Raw genomic sequence first — 12,342 nt, 5'->3', positions numbered from 1 at the left:
GTGTGAAAACAACCTGAATGTCTTCCATTTGTGTGCAGAATCACTTTTTTGCTATTAGCGCTAACATGCATGGAAGATTAAGTCTCTGAACCCAAAAACCCGCCTTCAGATCTTTAAAAAATATCACACAAACCAAACCATTTATCAGAGTCTGAGTTTACAGAAACAGAAATAATCAGATTTTCAATTTCACAACAAACCTAGAACAAATCGTGTTTCACAGTGACATGGTTCTGTCTGGAAAATGTTCCGAATCTAAGCTTAGAATTGCGATATTTCACGTTAATGAATTTAAAACTACTTGCAGCAGATCCTGTACAAAAACAAAGAACTTGCTCCTCTGCACAGGTCATGAGTGACTGGCTAGTAGCATCTTGAAAAGCCTCCCAGCAGTCACTAAGACAGTAGAATTATGAACATCAGTCTAATTTGTGCATTATTGGTGCTTCCTCCACCATGTTATACAGCCTCAGGCATGAGAGTGAGACGTCTTAGGTATGTATGTGACTGGTGTACTTCCACCCATCTCCTACCTGATTGCAGGTGCTGATGTCCACGCCCCCTTTCAGATATTCCAAAACCTTGTCGATGTTGCCTGCCCTTGCCGCTCGCAGGAAACTCGTGTTGCTGTCCGACTGGAAGAGACAGAAAGGAAAAGAATAATTAAAAAATAATCTACCCGAGTCCAACCCACATTTGCATTTTGGCTGTCAAACAGAGACACAATTTAGCAGCAGAGCCTGAATGAGTCACATTTTTTCCTCGAAGCTATCCCTGATTTAATTGCCTTTAAACGAAAAGTGAGTCATTTTCTACGCCTTCTGGTAAAAAGAAATCAACCAAACATAAATCACTCTGATGTGCACCAGGTCAGGACTCTGGTAAGAGATATTAGGAGGAAGATAAAGTCCACAAAACTATGCTGAAGTTTACAGTAAAAATATCTGCTCCAAGATAATCAAGAAAATCCTGAATAAAATGGTCGTAGTGGCTCCAGGGGTTCAGATCCCGGTATGGCGTTCCACAAGGATCCATTCCAGGACCTCTTCTGATTAAAGTATCAGCAAACACAAGCTCAGGTATCATCTCTATGCAGACAATATACAACTTTATATTTCACCACTGTGATAACTGCTTTAGATATACATTACAGCTCCTGGAGATAGATTAAATTCTAGATGTCATAAAAGCTCTTTATCACCAACGGATTAGATAATAGTCACAATTATTTTTAATGATCTTCCTGTCAAAGCCAATCACCGATCTCAAATGATTCACAATTCTGCCACCCGTCAAAGACTAGAACTAAAAATGTGAAGATATCACATTTAGTCTAAAAGTCAGGTTAGGAACTTTACAGAGTCCTTGCATCTATTAAAAACAATCTCGTGGACATTGGTTGAGTTTGTCAAAATCTGGTTCTATTCGGTGAGTATGCTTCAAATTTTAAGACAAGACAAGACAAGGCAGGGTAAGACAAGACAAGGTAAGGTAGGACAAGACAAGATAAGACAAGGTAGGTAAGACAAGACATGGTAAGGTAAGACAAGGTAAGGTAGGATAAGACAAGACAAGGTAAGGTAAGGTAAGACAAGACAAGACAAGACAAGGTAAGGTAAGATAAGACAAGACAAGGTAAGGTAAGGTAAGACAAGGTAAGGTAAGATAAGACAAGACAAGGTAAGGTAAGACAAGGTAAGGTAAGGTAAGACAAGACAAGACAAGGTAAGATAAGATAAGATAAGACAAGACAAGGTAAGGTAAGATAAGACAAGACAAGGTAAGGTAAGGTAAGACAAGACAAGACAAGGTAAGGTAAGATAAGACAAGACAAGGTAAGGTAAGACAAGGTAAGGTAAGGTAAGACAAGACAAGACAAGGTAAGACAAGACAAGACAAGGTAAGATAAGATAAGATAAGACAAGACAAGGTAAGGTAAGATAAGACAAGACAAGGTAAGGTAAGGTAAGACAAGACAAGACAAGGAAAGGTAAGACAAGGTAAGGTAAGATAAGACAAGACAAGGTAAGGTAAGGTAAGACAAGGTAAGGTAAGATAAGACAAGACAAGGTAAGGTAAGACAAGGTAAGGTAAGGTAAGACAAGACAAGGTAAGGTAAGATAAGATAAGACAAGACAAGGTAAGGTAGGACAAGACAAGACAAGACAAGGTAAGGTAAGATAAGACAAGGTAAGGTAAGACAAGGCAAGGTAAGGTAAGAAAAGACAGGACAAAACAAGGTAAGACAAGACACGGCAGAACTTTATCAAACCCAAAGGAAATTCTCTTCTAGGAATAAACTTAAAATATCTGCATATAGCCAAGTTAACTAGCTTGGCTCTGGTGTTTTAATTCATTTATCGCTTTGTAAATCTCCTAAAACTGCTTTTGTAAGACATTACTCTTGGATAATAAACAACAACATTAAAATTGTTTTCTGTGTAGAAAAACTGTTTCTTTATCAAGTAGTAAAAGCCTACATTTGGCCTTAAAGTCCCTCTCTGGATGTTGAAACTTCCTAAAACCAAGAAAGAATATTACATAACAGAAGTTTTTTCCATGAAAATAATCCCCTCCTGCCTTAAAATGTCTTCACTGCAACTCTACACCGTTACCACCTTTAGAATGTGTAGATCTATGGAGTCCCCGCCTCTCTCTCCACCCACCCCTCCGTCTGAATCTGTGTTCTTCAGACGGTCGCTGCAGTTTCAAGGTGGAAATGCTCAGTCGTAGCACTGACTGCTTATTGTAGTCATACTGTGTCCTCAGACGTATAAAAGACACCGTATGGACATGTAACAAGGTAAAGAAACTTGATTTTCACTGAAAACAAAATCAAATGTAACCAAAATTCCCAACAGAGGCATAATCGGTTTCCAAAGGGTCTAAATAGACGAGCAGAAAGCCTCAATAAAGGAAGGGCTGCAGTCATTTAGCATCTGTTATTAGACATATAGCTGTTTGTGTCCCCGGATGGGAAGGACATGTCCCCTGCCTGCTATCGGATGCTGAGTTAACCGCAGTTGGAAGCAGCCCAGGACTGTACGGAGGCAGAATGATTCAGCAGTTTCCTCTCGGTGCCTTGACTAAAGCTAAATCCTGGCTCGCGCTCAGCTCGTACAAAGCTCCCAGCTCCTCCCGTGGAAAAACACTGTGATGCTTATTTTTACTGCATTCAACCCGCCTTCCACCGGGAGGTCAGAGGTCACATACAGAAATACTGCAGCTCATGGACACTTCAGCAGCGTCTGTCTTCAGGCTCTCTTACTGGCAATCAAGGTCAAATTTAGGCCGGATTCTTAACGACAGTCTGTCTGTTCCTTCATCAGTCTGTCACTGAAGTGTCAACCGTCCCACGGCGTATCAGAGATCAGAGGACGTAACGATGTAGAAAACCAACTCTGACACTGCAGCACTGATGTGGACTTCACACACATACAAACAGCCTTGGTGTGATGCTTCCAGCTGACCTGCAGTCAGCTACTGCAGAGAGCTGCACTGCATCACTCGGCTTACAGCAGCAGCGTCACCTCACAGGAATCAAAGTGATGCTTCTGCATGTTTCACTCTCCAAGTTCTTTACTTGCACAGGCAGCTTATTCAAAAACAACGAAAAAAAAGTCAACCAGGAGAAGTTTTAGTGAGGCAGTTTGATGCTCAGCTATTTTAAAACTTGAAGGGTTCTTCGAGAATGATCCACATTCCCCTGCTCATTATTAAATATGAAAATTATCAGGGTCAATATGTAATTGAAGGACTTCTGAAGTCCATGGGATATGTCTTGTATCTGTTTTTATGTTCATTATGATCATGTCTTTACAAACTCCATCATTATTTATTATGGAAACAATCATGCATTAATAAAAATGAGTGGATATCACTAAAATGTCAACCAAATAACCGTTTGACTTTAATAACCACCTTCTAATTATCTAAACAATGATAAAATGAGCTGATTCAAAAATATGTTTATTAAGTTGAGATAATCATGACATATATTTAATTTTCATCTCATTTTTAGGGGCAATATTTCACTTTTATCTCACTTTCAAGCCATAATATTTAAATTTTATCTCATTCAGTTGCAATAATTCACTTGGATCAAAATATTTCAGGTCCAGTATTTCACTTTATACAATTTTTCAGTTGCAATATTTAATTTTTATCTAAATTTTCAGGTGCAATGTTTCAATTTTATATAATTTTTCAGTTGCAATATTTCATTTTTAGGTGCAGTATTTAATTTGAATCTAATATTCAAGTGCAATATTTCACTTTATCTAAATTTTTAGATGCAAAATTTCACTTTATCTAATTTTCTGTTGCAATATTTCATTTTTTGGTGCAATATTTCGTTTTTAGCGATTTGTTTTCCATTGCATTATTTCATTTTTCTTTCTTTTTTGCCATTACATCAAGTTTGATATCTAAAATAACAAACTCACTTTAATTATGAGGGAATCTGAGTTTTGAAGCAGACAGGACATGTATGTTAACAATGCAGCGTAGAGACCTTTAAATCGTTCTTATTACAGTTGACTGTGCTTTAATATTTCCCCTGGAGGTTCCTTCCTTTGACCAACGTTCCAAATTTCCATCATGCAAGCTTTACTGTGTAGTTTTAGTCTTTTTCAGTGTCACTTTCTGTTTTGACAAAAACCACAACGCTAACAACTTGCCCCGTTTCCAGTGTTTGTGCTAAGCTAAGCTAAACAAAGCCTTTCCTCTATTCAGCGTGCAGAGAAATAAATCCCATATCAATCTTCTTATCTCCTTCTGGGTAACAAACAAGAGGATTTCCCAAAATGTCAGAGGACTCCTGAGGCCTAATCCCACATAATGAAATGGCATAAGTCACAAAGGGCAATAAGCATCAGCGCAATGTTGATGCAAGTCCACAAGGAAGCACAGCTGTTGTACTTCTCAGTACTGATGAGTTTAAAACCTTCAGACGCACACGTTTTAGCACATTTGCTGCATGAATTAGCACAGCCCACTATGGTTTCCGTTACTTTGGTAGTGAATCAACTTTTCAGTCAAGTTCTGTCACACAAAAATCACTAAGAAATCAACAGCATGTCATTTAGTAACTGATGGATGGATGGATGGATGGATGGATGGATGGATGGATGGACGGATGGATGGACGGATGGATGGATGGACGGACGGACGGACGCTGAATCGCATGGTTTGGACCGTTTAGAAAGGTGAAAATGGTCATGGACTGAGAATTTTTCATCTTTTTACATTTTCTGGCTCTGACAAATGGCTTAATGTTGGAAATGTTTAAAGACTTTCAACCCCACTATCAGATTTTTGAGTTCAGAGGGTGAAATGTCATGTCTTTATCTCCTGATTCTATCTAAATGTATCTGCTTTCATCTTAGCTTGACTCTGTGTTGCCATTAAACCATCCTTATTCACACCACATGTATGAAATTCCCCCGCTAAACCTTGGAAAGCCTGTTTATTCAGCCTCACATGTGCTCCCACACAGCTAGCATTGTCTTCCAGCAGCTCTGTACAAAGCAGCCGTTACCGAGTCGGATAACGTCCTCCGGAGCTGCAGAGTCACATTATGCGAGACATTGCCCTAATCGTCTTTCTGTGACTGGGCGGTTGCTATGGCGACGCGTAGACCAACAGGACCCCCTCAGACAACTGGGGCTTTTGAATGGAAGACACTTAACATCGCAGAGAAAGGGGAGAATTGTGGCGGCCGGCGTCCTACAGAAATTGTTTCATAACTCCTGGTATGAGGCGCTTAGTCAGTTTGTCGCTCCCTTTGATGGGGAAATGTTTTGCTCTGAAAGGGTCACGGTTATGAGAAGTCGTGTCTGCGGTGAATCACAGCTAATTCAAGCAGAAGCAAAAGAGGAAAAAAAGGAGAAGCAAATACTAAGCGTCAAGGCCAGTGGTTTTCAGTTTCTTCCACAGATGTTTGACTGATACATCCCTAATATCTGCAGCGTATTCTGTAATCCTATCACACCAGTCCTTCCTGTTACAATCTGTTCCTGCTTGTGTCTGGACGTATCACCTCACAACTTAATCAGACCTGCCAAGCGTGACGAAGACGGCTCGACGCGTTCCATCAAACATTCATCTACGAAGTCACCGTCTTTCCTCTGCTCCATCAATAATGCACGAGCATCGCCTAAACCGTCCCCTAACACGTCCTCCCAGCCACCGGTAGCATCCTCCAGCTCCTCCCTGTTACCACGGAGACGAGCACTGCCCCTCTCCTCAGGTAACCATGACAACAGGGCTCTCTGTCAGTCAGCGAAGCTCGTGAAGGAAGCATGGAAAACTGGAAGGACGCCGCGCTTCCTTTAAGACCGTCTGTAAAGGCTTCAGAGTATCTGGAAAGTTCTGGAAAAACAAACACTACTTTTATCCCAAACCATCATCCTCTCAGGAACCTAGAGAACAGTTCCTCACATGTGGAGGTCGAATATTTCACATTCCGTAAGCTAAAGTGTTAGCAGGCGTCACCTCCGTTAAGCATAGTTTGGTTTTATTAATTCCATCAAGTTACAAAGCGTCATGATTTACTGCGATCTAATAATCTTCCATCCCACATTATGTAGGACGGAAGGGCAGTGCCAGATATTTTTTTTCAGGTGCTGGAGGAGACAAATCAGAGCTAAAAGTGGAGAGAAATGTTGTTTTTGTATGTTAACACAATGAAGTTAGCAAGAGCAACAACAATGTAGCCAAAAATCAGCAATCAAGGGCAGTTAGCGGTAATTTACAATCAATAACAACAGACCGCTATTAACTAGCACTCCAGATTTAACCTAAAGCTAATGCTAACCTTCAAGATTGCTTAAAAAGATCATTTGTTCCACATTAAAACAGAGAAACAGTACATCAGCTTCAACTGTGTGTGTGATTCGACTGAAGGAGCACATTCTATTCCTATCTGTTTGGATGGGATAACAGTATCTCTGTTTACTAGCAACTGCGCTCGGTGCTGGCTGTGTTTGTTTGTGCCGCTGATATTAAAAGCTCCTGTGGGTCGCCTCGCACATATCAGTCCTTCAACGCACCATTTCAAGATGACAACAGCACTTCAATCAGGGATGATCAGGCGGAAGGTTTTCTCCCCGCGGGGCATTAAGGACACAATAACCAAACTGCAAACAGAGAGAACGCAGCTTTTTCTAATTCATCATACTGAAGTTGACATAACTGGAACTGCAGTTAATCCTGATGCCGTCACCTTTACAGAGTCTCCATCCTCTTCCATCACTGCTATGATTAATTCAGCTGGCCTGTATACAGTAATACGCAGCTTGGTAATAACTCTGGACTGTTTCCGGCCAGTCAGAGGCGTCCCTGTGGATTTATTTGCACACAGAGCACCGGTGCAAGACCTGCAGGTTTATTAGCTATTGGTTAAATTTAGATAGAAATGCATACAGATGAGGGGAACCATCAACGTAGTGGTTTTACACAGCTGCAGCAAAACAGCTGCACCATTTAGTTTGTAAACAACTACACACCCACATTGCATTAGACTGCATTATGTACGGAACACTGTGCATTTTATGGCTCAATATATAATTGCAGGACTTTTTGTATCATAGTTGACATTTTTGCTGTTTTCAGGCCTAAAATCAACATATAACCAAACACCACATGGCATTTTTACTGAAAGATTCTACTAAATATTATAGATACAACTGTGTACAATTGAAATTAAAAGTTAATTCTAAAAATTGTAGTGAACCTGTTGATATGATAAATCCACTTGACTCGCACACTCCTGATAATGACCAAAAACCACCACAGAAAAACACAAAAAACACCTAGACTGACCACAAACAGACAAAAAAAGCACAAAATGACAACAAAAAGATCTAAAATGGCCAAAAAAGAGGCAAAATGAGCACAAAGACACAAAAAACAACCAGAAAAAGGCACAACATGACCACAGAAATGCATGAGGACAAAAAATGACACAAAATGACCACAGAAAAACACAAAAAACACCTAGACTGACCACAAACAGACAAAAAAAAAGCACAAAATGACAACAAAAAGATCTAAAATGGCCAAAAAAAGAGACAAAATGAGCACAAAGACACAAAAAACAACCACAAAAAGGCACAACATGACCACAGAAATGCATAAGATGACAAAAAATGACACAAAATGACCACAGCAAAAAAACAAAATGACTCAGTGAGACAGATAATTATCATATAAAGACGCAAAATGACGAGAGACACATAAAATAGCCACAAAAAAATTGCAAAATGACCACAAAAACATCCGAATTTATCACAACCAGAATGAAAATGGCCACAAGAATGATCACAAAGACACCTAAAATGACCAAAAAACAGACTTAAAATGACCAAAAAGGAGACAAAATGAGCAGGTCATGTGATGTGGAATCAACACACTTCCTTGAGAGGTGTTGTTGTAACGGGGAACTTAGTGGAAAATGATATGATTTGTTATTTTCCATCTAAAATTTGATATATTGCCTAAAAAGAAACATCTGTCATGATTATCTCAACTTAATAAAAAGAACACAATCAAAATTAATTCTAAATAAACTCATTTTATTATTGTTTAGCCAAATAGAAGGTGGTTATTATTAAATTCTGACGGCTATTTAGTTGACATTTTAGTGATATCCAGTCATTTTTTATTAGTAACTGAGTGTTTCTATAATTAATAATGATGGAATTTGTAAAGACATTTTATTTACTTTCGATAAAAATGTATGCCAGATGTATCCCATGGACTTCAAAGGTTCCTCAGGTGTAGATTGACCCACTAGATTTGCACGTCAAACACCTAATTCACCACTTTGCACGTAGCAGGATCTAAAAGCTGCACGGGATGACCGTATACTGATGTCAGAGAGCGTCAGAGGTCAGAGGTCAGGACGGTGAAGACTCCACGTCTAAAAACAGGACGGAGGTGGGATGTGCCAGAGAACATAGACGGGCTTTTCTTTTCTGTTTTGCTTTAAATCGCAGCACAATTCACAGATCAGTTACCTCTCTAAAGCCTGACTTATACCTAGTTTTCCTCGCTTCAGCACCCGATGGACTGTTTAAATGTTCTCTACTGGATGATGTCACAAAGACTCGACCAGAATGCGTCATGAAAACATCAGCGTCCCTCAGTGTGTCTCGTCTATGATCAGGTTTTTGAAGTGTCCTGCATTTGTGCATATAAACAACGTATCATATATATTTCAGAAACGTGGATCTGTGTGTGTGAATGTCCGCTGAGTGTTTCTGAAATTTGTTCTGACACTGAATTTGCGAAAAATAACAGCAGGAACGGCAGCTTCTGATCGCCTCCCAACAGTCGGGTCCAAGTCTTGTGTGCAATAAAAATCACTCCATTTGTGGAAGTAGAATTTGGTCGGTTAAACGTTTCACCAACTAGCAAGAAATATGAGGGAAGTCTTGATCAGCTATGGTTATAATTTCAGATCCCGATAACACGGTGGTGCTTCGTGCTTACTGGGATGATTATATTGTTTTTTCTTCTAGCATCATCTATTGCTGCAACTTGTGTTTATTCGACAGGGTAAGAGGCAAGAAAACTGCGTCGAGGCGAGTCTGAAAACTGACAGCGAAGGCTCGAAATATCTGACGTCATTCACAGAAACAACCTCACTGCTCCCCCTCCTCAACAACAGACTCCATCTATTATTCTTCTGTCCTGCTCTGGCTTTCTTTTTCATGCCATCAGGGAGTAGCTGCTCAGCTGTCAGGGGTCATGCCAGGTCATCGCCTCATCCTCCACCTCCACCTCCACACCGACTGATTACAGCAGTCTGGACCTGCCTGGACCAGTCAGTGAGCTCAAATATAAATCAGTAATACTCGGCGGTGGAATCACATATGAGAGCGTTTCAAACAATTTTCAATCTTCATCGCCCTTTTAAGGCTGATGAGAGACCAGAATAGTAAAGTTAAAGGCTGTGAAACCAAAATAAGGAGCTCAAACAGGACTTAAAAACAGCAGAATTGTTGGGTTCATTAAAACAAATGACTCTTTAAAGCTTTATTCAAGCTTTTATTGCAAAAATTATGAATTAGATCCTAATTGTTCTGACATAAAGTGCTGTAAAAACGGAACTCACTGTAGGAGCCGTAGAAAGAATCGCTGCTGCTCGACTGTAATTTTCCCTCAAGCACTGGAGAGGAACAGCAATAATGACTTTGCAGATCAGTCACTGATTTGGAAAAAGGTGAAGGTGACTAAATGGAAACAAAGGGAGTTTTACACATATGTTTAAAAGCTAACCAGCGGGTGTAAAAGCACGAGAAAGACTACAAAAATGGTGGACGCTGACGTAAGCTCAGTGGTATTTTAGCTGAAACATGCAAAGCAACCATTTAGGTTCTGTCAGATGTATAAATAGTGATGAAACCCTGCAAACAAGGGCGAGTCTGAGTGCATGTACGTGCACTGGCATGACTCCCAAACCTATGTCATGTATGTATTTAGTCAAAATTGTGAAAATACGTTTTTAAATATCTACACATCTAGGTAAATGTTGGGGCGCTAAAACTTGTCCAGCAAAAAAATGTCAAAGTTCCTTCCAGTGCCAAACACTTTGAGATGCACTTCTAGCAGGTTAACCACCACAAAATGTCAAGAAACCCAATCTAGACGCACACAACGCCGTTACCCCACTGACATATATTTTTAATTGTCGCTCCAGGAAAAGCCACGCACTGAGACGGCGCTCCCACACTAACCGAGTGATATTTTTTGGTCTCGTATTCCCTGCAGCAGCGGCGGCGGCGTGCTGCTAAAGTCATTACATTGCTTTTCACATTAGCCACACGAGTCCTCACGCTGCTGTGCAGGGACAAAAATGTCACACTGGCCTTTAAAGGGAGAGGAGAGGGAACAACACCCCACCCCATCACACACCTTCTAAAAAAAAAAGCCCAAACCCCGACCTGCTTGATTTACACCTACTGCAAGGTGCAAATCAATGCAGATCCAAAGGTAGCTGAAGTCATGCAAAAACTCGAGACTGCATGCAGGTTGAGCAGATCATCAACAATCCTTTCATTAAGACACTTACGGACATAAAAATAGCTCAACGTTTAAAAGCAAGACCTGACACCAACTTCAAAAACCTTGTTCAAAACCTGAGCGAGTCTCCGAAAATATCCCAAAAGCAGCCTGAAGTTACCCTGCCACCTGCCAGTGAAGATCTTACCAGCATCAGGGGAGGCTGCACAGGAAAATGCTCCTCGCAGTAGAAGTCTGGGAACGCATTCTGGTCCAGGTTGGACTGACTCCCGGTGCTCCTCAGGCCCTTGTCCGAGCCGCACACCTTACACATGGCTGTGTTCCCCATGTTGGAAGGTACAAAAGTCTATCCCATGAATGTGAAAGAATCTAAGTGGGTGCGTTTAATCACGTTGTTAATCCACTCACTGTCCCTGCTTCCCCCTACCCTCCCCCAAAAACCTCACAGGATACCATCCAGGGGACAGAACCTCCAACGGCCGAAGCTTACGTCCCTTTGGACTCGGCGCTGCTCTTCTCAATTTGTAATTCCAACTACTCTGGCCATTCACTGACAGCCTCCCCCTGCTCCCCACCGCCACCTCCCAGCCCAGCTATTTTTACACCCACCAGCCCAGCTATGCATGTGCAGAGAGAGGAGCGAGAGGGTGGTCGCATTAGGGCGGCATGCCAAACCAGGAAGGGGGAGGAGGCATCCCAGACACACCGAGCACGGACTAATAGGAGGCAAACATGGGCCGGCAGATCCTGCTGAAGTGCAACGTTTGTCAAATTAGCACATTTTGCTCTAAAAACAGTCCCAAAAGTGATAATTAAAGTCTTTCTGATTGGGAAAATGGCCCTTTAATTGTCTAACGAAACTGAAAACATCAATAAAACCCCTTCAAAACTTCTGGAAACGAGGATGCAAATGCAAAATGTGGTTGAAGGTGGTGTGGGTTGTACTGGTTGGCTTTCGCTGGCGTCAAAGGTCAGCTGTTGGCCAGTAAGATAGACTAAAAGAAACATCATTCATTTTTGTGCCACATTTACACCCATTCAGGTAGAAGGAACATCAAATAACAAACGTCTAAATCCAGCGTACAGGACTTCAAGTACTTTTAATTGAAGCAGTACAACCAGAATACGGTTAATGTCTAACACTCTGGTTGCCGTGTACATGTGTGGCTCCTTTAAGGTCACATATACAGCCAGGTGACCTTTACCTAAAGACCTTTACCCCTTTTTGAAGACCAAGCCCTTCTTTTAACTGCTTGTTAAAGTGCCGCTCCAAAGGAAACTGTTCAGGAAATTACTTTTCTTGAATACTGTGAC

The 12,342-nt window shown here is 41.0% G+C and overlaps 1 protein-coding gene across 6 annotated transcripts in view; it reads right to left on the bottom strand.

The window, feature by feature from the left end:
* The window catches only part of ank2b (ankyrin 2b, neuronal), a 112,888-nt gene that overhangs the window by 80,046 nt on the left and 20,500 nt on the right, over window positions 1–12,342 (bottom strand). For all 6 annotated transcript variants that reach the window (XM_051943849.1, XM_051943850.1, XM_051943852.1 and 3 more), the window contains exon 2: window positions 534–635. In XM_051943849.1, coding sequence (XP_051799809.1) covers window positions 534–635 — 102 coding nt within the window. The remainder of the gene's footprint in view (window positions 1–533; window positions 636–12,342) is intronic.

Source organism: Acanthochromis polyacanthus, chromosome 23, assembly GCF_021347895.1.
Source record: "Acanthochromis polyacanthus isolate Apoly-LR-REF ecotype Palm Island chromosome 23, KAUST_Apoly_ChrSc, whole genome shotgun sequence".
In the NCBI taxonomy this organism is placed as follows: Eukaryota; Metazoa; Chordata; class Actinopteri; family Pomacentridae; genus Acanthochromis; species Acanthochromis polyacanthus.
Note: the sequence above shows the minus strand (reverse complement) of the source record. Positions and strands in the feature narration are given on the sequence as shown.